Below are 15,860 nucleotides of genomic sequence, written 5' to 3' on the forward strand. Positions count from 1 at the left end.
CTTTTTACCCTCTATTGCACCTGTATACTGCAGGGGAGAGCCTGGGGAGCGTCCTTCCAGCGGAGCTGTGAAGAGAAAATGGCGCTGGTGTGCTGAGGAAGAAGGCCCCGCCCCCTCAGCGGCGGGCTTCTGTCTTGCTTTAATGTGTAAAAAATGGCGGGGGCTCGGGCATATATACAGTCCCAGACTGTATATATGTCTATTTTTGCCAAAAAGCTAATTAATTGCTGCCCAGGGCGCCCCCCCCCCCCCCTTCGCCCTGCACCCTACAGTGACCGGAGTGTGCGGTGTGCTGTGGGAGCAATGGCGCACAGCTGCAGTGCTGTGCGCAACCTTAAGTGAAGACAGGAGTCTTCAGCCGCCGATTTCGATGTCTTCATGCTTCTGCTGCTTCTGTACTTCTGGCTCTGCGAGGGGGACGGCGGCGCGGCTCCGGGAACGGACGATCAAGGTTAGGTACCTGTGTTCGATCCCTCTGGAGCTAATGGTGTCCAGTAGCCTAAGCGCTACCTAGCTGCCGTGAGTAGGTTTGCTTCTCTCCCCTCAGTCCCTCGTAGCAGAGAGTCTGTTGCCAGCAGAAGCTCTCTGAAAATAAAAAACCTGACAAAATACTTTCTTTTCTAGCAAGCTCAGGAGAGCCCACTAGGAGCACCCAGCTCTGGCCGGGCACAGATTCTAACTGAGGTCTGGAGGAGGGGCATAGAGGGAGGAGCCAGTGCACACCAGATAGTACTGAATATTTCTTTAGAGTGCCCAGTCTCCTGCGGAGCCCGTCTATTCCCCATGGTCCTTACGGTGTCCCCACCATCCACTAGGACGTTAGAGAAAACAGAATATAATAGAAATAAAACCTAACTCAAAGCTAGTGGGGGGAAATGTGTGCCTCACTCCAAGGCACTAAAAACTAGACTGAAGAGAAAGCCTAGCTTCAAACAAATTTAGTGTAATGTGCCATCTACTTATAGCACCCTCTACACCCAAGGGTAGTAGTGTCCCCCAAACTGGAAGACAGTGAAATGTATTCTATGGTATACAGCATGACTGCAGATGACTTCAGCATGTCTATTTATATGTTCTCTTTTCATCATTAGATGTGACTGACCTCCTCTGAATGAGATAGTCCTCCAGGATGTCCAGGCACCTAACCATTTGGGAGAAGATAAGAACTTTGTGCCCACCAGCTAGGAGTTTTGGTAATAGCTTATTAATAAGCACAAGCTTCCCTGCTGCTTGTATCATTGCCTGCAGTTGAAAATCATGGGCATCAGGACTGTGTGTCTTGCGAAAGTCCTCCAGAATCTTCTCCTCTGCACCTAATGCAGGGATAACAGGTTTTATAAATCCACTTTAAAATGTATACTATATATTATTCAGGTAGGCAACCAATGGTTAAGGAACTAGGAAGACAGAATGTCCAAGGATTCATGGAACTTGAAGAGAAACATTATGTAGTCCCTCTCCTTCTGCAAATCCTTCACTCCCTTGGTCTGCATGGCTATCCTTTTACCTCTCTGACCATTCCTTCTCTGTCTCCTCTCATGGCTTCACCTCCCTACCCACTTCCACTAACTCTAGGTGTCCCCCAAGGTTCTGTTCTTGGTCCGCTCCTTTTCTCTCTATATATATCCTCATTAGGTGAACTCATCAGCTCTTTTGACTTACAGTACAATATCATCTCTATGGTGATGATACTCAAATCTACCTTTCCGTCCCTGACCTCTCAGCTGCTCTCCTCATTCGTGTATCCAACTGTCTCTCTGCTATCTCTTCTTGGATGTCCCAGCGCTTTCTTAAACTTAACATGTCTAAGACCAAGCTGATCATCTCCCCACCCTCCTGCACAACGTCAACTCCCACAATTTCATTATATATAGATAGTACTACTATCTCCTCTAGCCCCCAAGTGCGCTGACTTGGAGTAATCCTTGACTCCTCCCTCTCCTTCAAACCATACATTCAGCACCTCTCACAAACCTGTCATTTTCATCTCAAAAATATTTCCAGGATCAGACCCTTTCTCACCCAGGATGCACTTAGACCCTTACCCACTCACTGGTCATCTCCAGACTGGACAACTGTGATCTCCTCCAGACTGGCATCCCTAACACATTCCTCTCTCCACTCCAATCTATCCTCAATGCTGCTGGCCGGATCATCTTCCTCACCAAACGAACAACATCTACCTCCTTTTTCTTACTAGCCCCCCTTCACTTGCTCCCCTTCCCCTTCAGAATCCATTTCAAGATTCTCACATTCACTTACAAAGCCCTCACCCACTCCTCTCCCATCTCTGATCTTATCTCCCTTTACACTCCCACCCGTCCTCTTTGCTCTGCTAATGCACGCTGCCTCTCCTGCCTACTGATTACTTCCTCCCACTCCTACCTCCAAGATTTTGCATGTGCTGCTCCATTTTTCTGGAATTCTCTACCTCTCCCCCTCAGACTCTCCACCTCTCTACAAAACTTCAAACAGGCTCTCAAGACCCACTTCTTCAACAAACCCAGCCGTCACTCATCCTAAGGCCTCTGTGGCCCACGCTCCCTTTCTACCCCATCTGTGTCACCCCTGTCTGTGTGCCCGACCCCTTTAGAATGTAAGCTTTCACGAGCAGGGCCCTCTTCCTTCATGTGCCTGTATGTCTCTTACTCAACCTATCTTCTTTTCAATACTTCCTTGATTGCACCAAATCCCTCGGTTTTCTGCCACCCTGATACTTATTTCAGTGCTGTTTACTGACGCAGCTATGTTTATATACCCTGTACTTGTCCCATATTGTATTGAATGGTAAGTCACTGTCTTCATGTTTTGCTTATTTGTTTACTCTGTAATTGGGCGCTGCGGATCCCATGTCACACCATATAATTAAAAGATAACAATAATAATAATAATAATAATAATAATAATAATAATAATAAAAAACTCCTTTTCTAACATAGACACTTATCGGAATTTTGTTTCGCCTACCTTAGGCAGGTAAAACCAAAAACACAAAGCTAGTTTTCTTTCCCCCCGCAATTGCAGCTGTGAAAATACATAGATCCCTGACCTTATATATTTATTTAAGATAATGGTGCATTTTAAAAATAAATAGTCAATAGAAAAAACAAAACAAACTCAGAAAACTCAAATTTTCTGCAACAGAAAAATTTCAGGACTAATTCAATATCCCCCCCCCTCCCAAAAAAACCCCTTTAGAACAAAGTGGTGCTTGTCATTTTCAGCAAAAGACGTCATAAGTGCCCAGCACAAATACGCCACTCTGCTAGAATATAAAGTACACATTGATACAATAGTTTTTGGCACACAATGTACTCACCATTGATGAGATACGGGTGATTACAGCATTTCCGTAACTCCATCATGGTATTAATGAGATTAGGCATGTTGTGTTGGTTAGCACCCTTGGCCAGGAATGTGAAGTTTTTCTCCAAGATGGCCCGATAATACTTCTTCTGTATATTGGTCAACTCCACCTCTATTATGGTTTCTTGTTTAGGGGCCAAATTCTTCTCCACATCATCCTTCAATCGCCTCAGCATCATTGGTTTGAGGATAGACTGTAATTTTTTTACCTGAGAGGAAAAGATACAACTCACAGATGCCTTGAAATATTTTAATATTTGTCTGTACTGCTCTAGAGCCTACTATTGGCAATTACTACAAAAACTGAGCTAAGACTACCACATTTAATTACTGGAAGCAGCCCTTATAATTTACAAAATCTCATTAATACAGCAGCATTAACAGATGTTTAATAATAATTGGTTTTCCAATTATAATCCCGTACTTGCTCCTCGGTCTTCAGATCTCCAAACTCCTCGAGGAAAGTGCTTTCTGAAGGGAACTGATTTGGTTCTAGGAAGTTGAGCAAGCTGAACAGCTCCTCTACTGAATTCTGTAGGGGGGTACCAGTGAGAAGAACCTTTTGTTCCTGTAGCAGAGGAAAAAAATAAGATTTTACTTACCGGTAAATCTATTTCTCGTAGTCCGTAGAGGATGCTGGGGACTCCGTAAGGACCATGGGGAATAGACGGGCTCCGCAGGAGATAGGGCACTTTAAGAAAGACTTTAGGATTCTGGGTATGCACTGGCTCCTCCCTCTATGCCCCTCCTCCAGACCTCAGTTAGAGAAACTGTGCCCAGAGGAGACGGACAGTACGAGGAAAGGATTTTAGTTAACCTAAGGGCAAGATTCATACCAGCCACACCAATCACACCGCATAACCTGTGATAAACTATCCAGTTAACAGCATGAACAACAACATAGACTCGGTTCAAACCGATGAAACTATAACATAACCCTTATATAAACAATAACTATATAAAAGTCTTGCAGAAGAAGTCCCGTACCTGGGACAGGCGCCCAGCATCCTCTACGGACTACAAGAAATAGATTTACCGGTAAGTAAAATCTTATTTTCTCTTAAGTCCTAGAGGATGCTGGGGTCTCCGTAAGGACCATGGGGATTATACCAAAGCTCCCAAACGGGCGGGAGAGTTCGGATGACTCTGCAGCACCGATTGAGCAAACAGGAGGTCCTCCTCAGCCAGGGTATCAAACTTATAGAACTTTGCAAAGGTGTTTGACCCCGACCAAGTAGCTGCTCGGCACAACTGTAATGCCGAGACCCCTCGGGCAGCCGCCCAAGAAGAGCCCACCTTCCTAATGGAATGGGCCTTAACCGATTTAGGCAATGGTAATCCTGCCGTAGAATGCGCCTGCTGAATCGTGTTACAGATCCAGCGAGCAATAGTCTGCTTTGAAGCAGGAGCGCCAACCTTGTTGGCCGCATACAGAAGAAACAGAGCTTCAGTCTTCCTGATCCAAGCTGTTCTGGACACATAAATCTTCAAAGCCCTGACAACATCCAGGGACTCGGAATCCCCCAAGTGCCGCGTAGCCACAGGCACGACAATAGGTTGGTTCATATGAAAAGATGAGACCACCTTTGGCAGAAATTGGGGACGAGTCCTCAATTCTGCCCTATCCACATGAAAAACCAGGTAGGGGCTTTTATATGACAAAGCCGCCAATTCCGAAACACGCCTTGCAGAAGCCAAGGCCAATAACATAACCACTTTCCAAGTGAGATATTTCAATTCCACCGTCTTGAGTGGTTCAAACCAAGGTGACTTGAGGAAACTTAATACCACGTTAAGATCCCAAGGCGCCACCGGAGGTACAAAGGGAGGCTGAATATGCAGTACCCCCTTCACAAATGTCTGTACTTCAGGAAGAGAAGCCAATTCTTTTTGGAAGAAAATGGATAAGGCCGAAATTTGGACCTTTATGGACCCTAATTTTAGGCCCAAATTCACTCCCGTTTGCAGGAAGTGAAGCAGACGGCCCAAATGGAACTCCTCCGTAGGAGCAGTTCTGGCCTCACACCAAGAAACATATTTTCGCCATATACGGTGATAATGTTTCGATGTCACGTCCTTCCTAGCCTTGATCAGGGTAGGAATGACCTCCTCCGGAATACCTTTTTCCGCTAGGATCCGGCGTTCAACCGCCATGCCGTCAAACGCAGCCGCGGTAAGTCTTGGAACAGAAAGGGCCCCTGCTGCAGCAGATCCTGCCTTAGGGGAAGAGGCCATGGATCTTTTGTGAGCAACTCTTGCAGATCCGGATACCAAGTCCTTCGTGGCCAATCCGGAACAATGAGGATCGTTCTGACTCCTCTTAGCCTTATTATTCTCAACACCTTGGGTATGAGAGGTAGAGGAGGGAACACATAGACCGATCTGAACACCCAAGGTGTCACTAGAGCGTCTACCGCTACCGCCTGAAGGTCCCTGGACCTGGCGCAATACCGCTTTAGCTTTTTGTTGAGACGGGACGCCATCATGTCTATCTGAGGCAGTCCCCACCGACCCACGATCTGTGCGAAGACTTCTGGATGAAGTCCCCACTCTCCCGGATGCAGGTCGTGCCTGCTGAGGAAGTCCGCTTCCCAGTTGTCCACCCCCGGGATGAATACTGCTGATAGGGCGCTTACATGGCCTTCCGCCCAGCGAAGAATCCTGGTCGCTTCTGCCATGGCCACTCTGCTCCTTGTGCCGCCTTGGAAGTTTACATGAGCTACTGCTGTGACATTGTCTGACTGAATCAGAACCGGTTTGTCCCGAAGCAATGCCTCCGCTTGGCGTAGGGCGTTGTATATGGCCCTCAACTCCAGGACGTCGATGTGGAGACCAGTCTCTAGATTTGACCAGAGACCTTGGAAATTTCTTCCCAGTGTGACCGCTCCCCAACCTCGGAAGCTTGCGTCCGTGGTCACCAGGATCCAGTCCTGAATTCCGAACCTGCGGTCTTCTCTGATACCCTGGCTCTGGGAGACAGGGTGATCTTCCGCAGGACACGTGTGCAATGATGTACTGAAACCGTTTTTAGCTTTAATAGGTTCCTGACCAGGGCTATGAGCTCATGAGTCTTTTCCATCAGAAGAAAAACCTTTTTCTGGTCTGTGTCTAGAATCAGACCCAGAAAGGTCAGGCGCGTTGTAGGGACTAGCTGGGACTTCGGTAAATGGAGAATCCAGCCGTGCCCCTGCAACATCCTCACCGACAGCGACACGCTGTCCAGCAACTTCTCCCGAGATCTCGCCTTTATGAGGAGATCGTCCAAGTATGGGATAATTGTGACCCCCTGCTTGCGCAGGAGCACCATCATTTCCGCCATTACCTTGGTGAAAATTCTCGGGGCTGTGGAAAGCCCAAACGGCAACGTCTGAAATTGGTAATGACAGTCCTGTACTGCAAATCTCAGGAACGCCTGATGAGGAGGGAAACATCGGAACATGAAGGTATGCATCCTTTATGTCCAGGGACACCATCCAATCCCCCCCCCTCCAGGCTGGCGATGACCGCTCTGAGCGATTCCATCTTGAACTTGAACTTTTTCAAGTACAAGTTCAGGAATTTTAGATTCAAAATGGGCCTGACCGAACCGTCCGGTTTCGGGACCACAAACAGGGTTGAGTAATACCCCTTTCCTTGCTGGAGAAGAGGAACTTTGACTATCACCTGTTGAAGATACAATTTTTGAATTGCAGTCAACACTAACTCCCTCTCTGACGGGGAAGCTGGCAGAGCCGATTTGAAAAACCGGCGAGGAGGCACGTCTTCGAATTCCAGCCTGTATCCCTGAGAAACAATCTCTATAGCCCAGGCATCCACCTGTGAGTGAACCCAGACCTGGCTGAAAAATCGAAGACGCGCCCCCACTTGAGCTGACTCCCCCCGGGAAGCCCCAGCGTCATGCGGTGGACTTTGCAGATGTAGGGGAGGACTTCTGCTCCTGGGAACTAGCTGCATGCAGCTTTTTTTCCCTTGCCTTTTCCTCTGGCAAGGAAGGACGATCCCCGTACCTTCTTGCTTTTATTGGAACGAAAGGACTGCATTTGATAAAGAGGTGCATTTTTAGTATGCTGCGGGGGGACATAAGGTAATAAATTCGATTTACCGGCCGTAGCAGAGACAAGGTCCGAGAGGCCTTCTCCAAACAACTCCTTCCCCTTGTAAGGTAACGACTCCATATGCCGCTTTGAGTCGGCATCCCCCGTCCACTGTCGGGTCCACAGGAGTCGCCTAGCAGAAATAGACATAGCATTTATTCTGGAGCTTAGTAAACAAATGTCTCTTTGCGCATCCCTCATATATATAAAGCAGCATCTTTGATATGCTCTAGGGTCATTAGAATGGAATCCTTATCTAGGGTTTCAAGTTCCGTAGATAAGGAATCTGTCCATGCTGCGATAGCACTACACACCCAGGCCGATGCCATAGCTGGTCTAACGACAGTACCGGAATGTGTGTAAATGTGCTTCATGGTAGCCTCCTGCTTACGATCAGCAGGATCCTTGAGGGAAGCTGTATCCTGAGAAGGCAGTGCCACCTTCTTGGATAAGCGTGTCAGCGCCTTGTCTACCTTCGGCGAAGATTCCCATCGTATCCTGTCCTTTTGTGGAAAGGGATACGCCATAAGAATCCTTTTGGGAACTTGTAGTCTCCTATCTGGAGATTCCCAAGCCTTTTCGCACAAGTCGCTTAGTTCAAATGAGGACGGAAAAGTGACCTCAGGCTTTTTCCCTATATACATGTGTACCCTCGTGTCAGGGACAGGGGGTTCCTCAGTGATATGCAAAACCTCTTTAATGGCCATAATCATGTAACGAATACCTTTCGCCACCTTTGGCTGTAATTTTGCATCCTCATAGTCGACACTAGAGTCAGTCTCTGTGTCGGTATCTGTGTCAGTGATCTGTGTCAGTGATCTGGGATATGGTGCGTTTTTGAGACCCCGAAGGTCCTGGTGCCACAGGAACAGGCATGGTCTGACTACCTGACTGATCCCTAGCTTCAGCCTTGTCTAATCGTTTATGCAGTAAATTTACATTTGCATTCAAGACATTCCACATATCCACCCAGTCCGGTGTCGGCGTTGCCGACGGCGACCTGACCATCATGCACTCCCCCCTCCTCCTTAGGTGAGCCTTCCTCGTCAAACATGTCGACACACACGTACCGACACACTTCACACACACAGGGAATCTCTTTTCTGAAGACAGGTTCCCCCTGAGGCCCTTTGGAGAGAGAGAGAGAGAGATTATGCCAGCACACACCCCAGCGCTATATGTCCCTGGAGAAAAACACAGAATGTTTACCCAGTAGCGCTGCTGTAGTGTATAAACGCCAATAATGTGCCCCCCCCCCCCTACTTTAAAACCCCCTTTCACCGTGTGTCAAGCAGGGGAGAGTCCGGGGAGCTTCCTCTCAGCGGTGCTGTGTAGAGAAAATGGCGCTGGTGAGTGCTGTGGGAGAAGACCCCCGCCCCCCCCCCCCTCGGCGGCGGGCTTCTATCCCGCTCAAACTTATAAAAAAATGGCGGGGGCTCTTTTATATACATGTACAGTGCCCCACCTGTACATGTATATACACTTTTGCCGTAGGAGAGGTGTTTTTTTGCTGCCCAGGGCGCCCACCCTGCACCCTTACAGTGACCGGAGTGTGTGAGGTGTAGCGGAGCAATGACGCACAGCTGCAGTGCTGTGCGTTACCTCTGTGAAGCACCGAAGGCTACTGCCGCCTGAGATGTCTTCTGTCTTCGTTTCTTCTGGCTCTGTGAGGAGAACGGCGGCGCGGCTCTGGGGTGAACGCCCAGGACGAACCTGTGTTCATTCCCTCTAGAGCTAATGGTGTCCAGTAGCCGAGGAAGCAGAGCCTAACATTTAAGTAGGTCTGCTCCTCTCTCCTCAGTCCCTCGATGCAGGGAGCCTGTTGCCAGCAGTGCTCCCTGAAAAAGAGAAAAAAAAAATTCTAACAAAAATGCTTTCTAAGCAGGAAACTCAGGAGAGCTCCCTGCAGTGCACCCATTCTCCTCTGGGCACAGTCTAAAACGGAGGTCTGGAGGAGGGGCATAGAAGGAGGAGCCAGTGCACACCCAGAATCCTAAAGTCTTTCTTAAAGTGCCCTATCTCCTGCGGAGCCCGTCTATTCCCCATGGTCCTTACGGAGTCCCCAGCATCCTCTAGGACGTTAGAGAAATAATAATTAAGAGCAAACCTTAAATAAAATGTTTTATAATCCATGAACAATTAATCTATAAATATTTTTATATACTGACATTTTGGAATAGAATGCTTATAGGGCCTGATTAATGTTTGTAAGTAAAAGCAAAAAGAAACAAGCAACTCGGTAAAACCATGTTGCACTGCAGGTGTAACGTGCAGGGAGATTTAGAATTCAGTGGGTTATATTTTTTCTGTGCAGGGTAAACACTGGCTGCTTTTGTATGCAGTCAACAAAAGCTAGACAGCTTTATTTTTATACTGCAATTCAGATTTCAGTTTGAACACACCCGACCCAAATCTAAATTTCTCTGCACGTTATATCTGCTCTACGTGCAGTGCAACATGGTTTTGCCCAGCTACTTGCTTTTTTGCTTTACTTACAAACATGAATCAGGCACATAGCAACTTAGAGGGGAAGAAATATTCTTTGCAGACCTCAATGCCTGTAGAAAAAGGAAATACAAGTCTGGAGCAATTGTAAAACAATTCCAAAATGCAACATCTGTTTGAATGTTTACAATATTAATATTTTGTGTAAATAATAAAATACATTTTAAACAGAACAAATTCCTACTAAAATCACATTCCCAATATACAAAAAATATCTACATAGAACTTATTATTTAAATTTTAACAATCATCCAATCCCAATTTAAATTTTAACAATTAAGGTACAATATATGTATTCAATTTACCTCTATACTAGAGGGAGGTGCACCCAGGAATAAACATAGCATCCAACAAGCAAAAAGAAAAAGTATTCCTATTTGGGGCACTCACTGGAATGATTGGAATATGTATACATTACAAATTCAACAGGTCCAGTTAGAAAATAAGTAAACATAACCTTTATTTATAAACCTTTAAAAATGTTTAAAAGCCAGCAAAGTATTCTGTAATAACAGTGAAATAAGAAAAAAAGACAGAAGTGCTCTTCATTTTTTTTATTAAACACGTTATCACATTTTTCTTTTCTCACTATCATTAAACAAAAGTGGCTTTTAAACAATTTTAAAGGTTTATTAATAAAGTTTATGTTTTATTAATTTATTTTTTTTAAACTATGTTTTTTTATTTGTGATTGCCCCAAATAGGAGACCTTTCTTCTTTTTGCTTGGTAAAATAACACTCTGCTCTATTATCAGATTTAAAAGGGGTTCATTTGTAAAGGCAAAATACACCTCTGAAAATGATAGCACACAGATGATTTCAATGATTATGATAAGTTGTATTCTGCTGTTGTAATAAAGATCTCACAGGGCCATATCAAGCCATTACTTTTATTTTTCAGGATGGAAGGACATAACCTAATAAGTTACTCAGATCATACCTAGTACCCTTTCTGTTGTCTACTTTTTTTTAAACATTTCTAACTTTACCAATAAATAACTAGAGAAAAAAGTAAACACTAGTACATGCAGGCATGTATTATGTATGGGAAAGATATCTATAGCACTGGGTTATGCAATACGAGAGATATCCTGCTACTCACCAGCGCCATGAGTTTGAGTCCCTCCAGAAGCTTGCAGTTTCTGTTCTTCAGCCGATGGGCTTCATCAATAATGACACAGCTCCATCTGATTTTTTTTAGCTCTGGACAGTCTGCTAGAATCATCTCAAACGTTGTAATGACTACATGGAATTTGAAGATTCCTGAAATTGGAGCTCCCTTTTTGTATGCACAAAACAAAATGATTATAACAAATGAGCATCTATTATACATTACATATGAAAAGAATTATATTCTGAAGTAAGCCAATTAAATGTTTACTACACAAGATTACAGCGTGGAGAGAAAGTTTGCAAACACCTTCACTTTAACTGTGGGCCCGATTCAGACCTGATCACTGCTGTGCATTTTAACACAGCGGGTGATTATCGGTTGACTGTGCATGCATATGCACCGCAATGCGCACGCACGTCGCCGAACAGCGACAAGCACAGCCATTCACAAGCTGATTGACAGGAAGAGGCCATTTGTGTTTGGTAACTGGACGTTTTCTGGGAGTGTAAGGGAAAACACAGGCGTGACCAAGCGTTTTCTGTGGGGGTGTGCGATGTCCGCTCCGGACCCGATCAGCTTGTTCTTTTCGCACTCTAGGAGCGAGTCCTGGGCTGTGCACAGACTGCACACACTGGAAAAACCATTAGATGTGAGTGAGTTGCGAACGGATTTGCAGCTGTCCGCTGACTGAGGGACATTTTGCATGGTGTATACATGTAATCGCACACTTGCACGGGCAAATTTACACTCCCCCTTGGGCGGCGACTATCTGATCGCAGGACAGCAAAATTTGCAGCACAGCAATCAGGTCTGATTAACCCCCTGTATTTCTGCACATGCTACATTAAAATTAAATCTATACATTTCTCTGAATCCATTTGAGAGACACTAATAACCTTGGGGAACAGAAAACACTGATGCTGGAGTAGGTACTAAATCCCTACATTCATAAGAACATTAACCAATAGATGAAGTTGGGTCTACAGTTTTCGCTGCACATAGGTTACACAAAGTATCGCTAAACTTAGAGGAATCCAAATTGGGTTTTTTTTGTGTTTAACATACTGAATTTGAATTCTAGACAGTTTTATATTGTGTCTATGTACCGACTAGGAGGAAACCCTGTTGTCATTTTGGACCTTTCAGAACCTGCCGTCACCGATCTCCCATTAGAAAGCACAATTTTAAATATTGACTTTAATACAACTGTTGTAATAGTTGTATGCTTACAAATTAGCTATTTTTCCACATAAAAAGTTTGGAAAACTGGCAAAGAAAGCATGAAAACCAATGTATGCCTTAGGTTTTAATCATACATTGTAATTACATTTTTCATGTGTTGTGCTTTTATCCATATGCATGACAAAAAGGTCCCACAGCATAATATGTTACACATAACATTAAAGTTTTATGGAAACACACCAAATGATTCTACTTACCAGAACACTGGCGCATCAGGTGAATCTGACATAACTGGCAGTCACATGACTGATGGGACAAGGAGGCCTATGCCGCCAGACCAGGAAAGTGACCGCTGGGCCACCAGAGACAGTTATGTTGACATTTCATCAGTGTGAATGTCGACATATCATACCTAATCCTTGTATTTTAATGTGCTTTAAATGCATTTCATAATGCATAAAAAAAGTGGATAGTATAGTGAAGAATTTTTTCTTTTCACTTATATTCTCAGCTGATAGTAGGCAAACTATTTTATTCTAATACTGTAAACTGGATAAAAATCTAGTTGCTTCTAATTTATCCAACTCAAATTATGGAACGAGAAACCTACTATACGTTCCGTTGCACAGTATTAGAATACCTAAGGTACAAAGTATTAAGTATGTTTGAACTCTAAACATAGGATACAGATTCATATGACTAAAGCAGAATAAAATGATTTTAGGTATAAGACTCACTTGAGTATCCCTGTAATACATCTCATACTGGTGGATCATCTGTCGACTGATCTGGCTCCCATGGTACACCACAGTATTCATCTCTGTCCATGTCCGAAACTCCCGTTCCCAGTTGGTGATTGTGGATAGTGGAGCAATAATAAGGAAGGGTCCTCTGATTCCCATAAAGAAAATCTCTGAGAGGAAGGTGATAGACTGGATAGTTTTACCAAGGCCCATTTCATCTGCGAGGATACAGTTCTTCCTACAATATTAAGGTATATTCATTATTATTTACTTATTTTATATAGCACTGGGATGATCCAGTTTAACACAGCTTCACAATTCCATGCATTTTACCTCACCTGTTGTACCAATTGAAAAGCAGCCAGTTCATGCCCTCCAGCTGATACTCCCTTAGCTCGTTGTTGTTCTTGTATGTGCGGGAACACTCCAACTTCTGCCAGCACTCAGAAGGCGGGCGCTCCTGCGAGGATACAATAATCAGGGGTAGTTTAGTCAATTATCCAGAAAAAGAAAACTTATATAATGTTTAATCCTACTGTTTGTTTAAGTCAGAATTTTTGTATTGAATTTTGGCAACTTTTAAACAAATATATACTATATACAAACTCAAAATACCTATCCCTCAAAATGTATAAAAAATAACAGAGTACAGGGTCTCGAACTTCGCCATTACTGGCCAGATTTTAATGCTATCCATGCTTGAGTACAGATGGTTAAATCAAACTGAGTGAGTACTAATTAAGTCGCCTGTGCTCAAGCTTGGATCTCCATAAATCCTGGACTGTAATGGCAGAGTTCTCTGATTCCATCTGGGGATACTGCTCACCACGGGTTGCTTAAGGGGTCAGATGGAGCCGACACATTATAGTAGCTATCCCTTTAAGACATAAGCGCCTCTTGTCTGCAAGCCCTAGTCATCAGTACACCTTTAAAAGAAGTGTAACATGCAAACCAGCAAAAACCAAGGATGCATGTAAGAGAGGGAACAAAGTGTCCCTTAGATGAAATCAGGTAAAGGGATTTAACAATTTTTATATTTCTTCTTATCTGGGGGACACTGTTCACAATGGGACATCAAAAGCCACCTCCAGGGCAGGGTATGCTCAGACAGCCTGAACACACCACATTCATGACAAAAGGGGCAATCTTGTATGGAAAAACAGAATAAAATATAAAATTGTTGCGGGTGGTTTCGTTATAGTATCTTCCCCTCTGGTCTGGGATACCTTCAAGACATTCTTGAGGGGCTCTCTGATATCTAGGGTTGCACAGCCCAAGGTCTTTAATAAAAAAGTGGACAGTGGAGTTGAAGGCTAAGAGCAGGGTCCTTGAGGCTGCTTATGTTGCTAGTGGGATTTCAGCGACAGAATAAAATAGAATGGCTCATTGTCCATAAGCAATAGATGGATTTCATGCTCTACAAATGCGTTCCCCTTCTCTTTACAGCCCATGATTATTATACTCTGGTGGATTATACTGGTAGATTTATAGCATATCTTGATGAGGAGGTAGTCTTTTCTATTACTGTGCACAGACTGCTGGATGGAACTGGGTTGTCTAATGAGGACACCCTGCTATTGCAATCGCTTTCCATGCTCATTTTGTAGATATTTATCGGTCCAGAGCTCATTAGTTTTGCTCTACATTAGTCTTATTTGGTTGAACCCGCAGTACACCCTTTGAAAAGGTCCAAACTCCTGAGAGAATTGAAAGACGCCTCTGAAAATAAATTGACAGAGCCAAAATCTGCACCTTCAAGTAACTAAGTCATAAATTGGTTTCCAAACAACCCTGAAGGAAAGCTGAGACACAAGCAAACGTGAAGCATGAAAGTTGTTCCTCTGACATCAGAGTATGTAAAAACTCCAGACTCTGTGGTAATTGCAAGACGAAACTGGTTTCCGGGCCCGCAACATATTGTGGACCCCCAAACGAGAAAAACCCCTAGCCTTTAAGAGTCCAGTCTCAAAAGCCAGGCCATTAAAGCCAACCGAGGAAGGTCTTTGTGCAGAAAGGGACCCTGCAACATCCAGTTTGAGAATGGTAGCATACCAGGACCTGCATAGTTAGTCCGGAGCCCCTAGGATCACCAGTACTTGTTGCTCCTTGCTCGCTTGAGTACACGAGGCAACATGGCAATCGTGAGTAAGAGATACGCCAGACGGAAGCTCCACGGAACTGAATGGCATCGACCAGAGATGCCTCCAGGTCTCTGGACATCGCTCAAAATTGAGGGTACTTGAAGTGCTGACGAGATACCACGTGGTCTACCTCCAGAAGACTCCACCTCCAAACCAAGTGTTGAAAGACCTTTCAAATGGAGTGACCACTCCCCTGGGAGAAACATGACCACCTCACAATTTTCCATGCCTGTTAAGACCACTGCAGAGATTGCCGGATCAAATACTTCACCCAGGACAGAATGGAGAAGCCTCCGCCATCCCCACCAGCACATTTGGTGCTGATGATTCCACTGCCGTGATATTGTCCGACTGAGTGAGCATCGAGTGGCCAGAACAGACTAGGCCCCCAACAGAGACAGATAGATGGCTCAGAACTCAAGCACATTAATCTGTAGGGTCGCCTTCAATGATAACCAATGACCCTGGAGGCGAAGATGTAAGGCCATGGCACCCTAACAGAGCAGCCCCGCATCTGTGGTCACAATGACCCAAGCTGGGGTGGCAAAGGATCTTCCCTGGAGCAGGTAATTAGAAGTCATCCACCACTGAAGAGAGTGACGGGTGCTGGTGGACAAAACCAGAAGCTGAGATGAGAGGTTCTCTATATATCACAACTAATTCTGGAGAATTTCCCAATGGAATTCCCGTGAGTAGAACCAGCCGTACTGAATCG

At 44.8% G+C, this 15,860-nt stretch overlaps 1 protein-coding gene across 4 annotated transcripts in view; it reads right to left on the reverse strand.

Moving 5' to 3' along the window:
* Positions 1-15,860, reverse strand: part of CHD6 (chromodomain helicase DNA binding protein 6) — a 522,916-nt gene that overhangs the window by 219,751 nt on the left and 287,305 nt on the right. For all 4 annotated transcript variants that reach the window (XM_063960191.1, XM_063960189.1, XM_063960190.1 and 1 more), the window contains 6 exons: positions 13,343-13,464; positions 12,999-13,242; positions 11,068-11,244; positions 3,791-3,934; positions 3,320-3,575; positions 1,103-1,313 (listed from right to left, as the gene is read on the reverse strand). In XM_063960191.1, the coding sequence (XP_063816261.1) occupies positions 1,103-1,313; positions 3,320-3,575; positions 3,791-3,934; positions 11,068-11,244; positions 12,999-13,242; positions 13,343-13,464 (1,154 nt within the window). The remainder of the gene's footprint in view (positions 1-1,102; positions 1,314-3,319; positions 3,576-3,790; positions 3,935-11,067; positions 11,245-12,998; positions 13,243-13,342; positions 13,465-15,860) is intronic.

Source organism: Pseudophryne corroboree, chromosome 3 (assembly GCF_028390025.1).
Source record: "Pseudophryne corroboree isolate aPseCor3 chromosome 3, aPseCor3.hap2, whole genome shotgun sequence".
NCBI lineage: Eukaryota > Metazoa > Chordata > Amphibia > Anura > Myobatrachidae > Pseudophryne > Pseudophryne corroboree.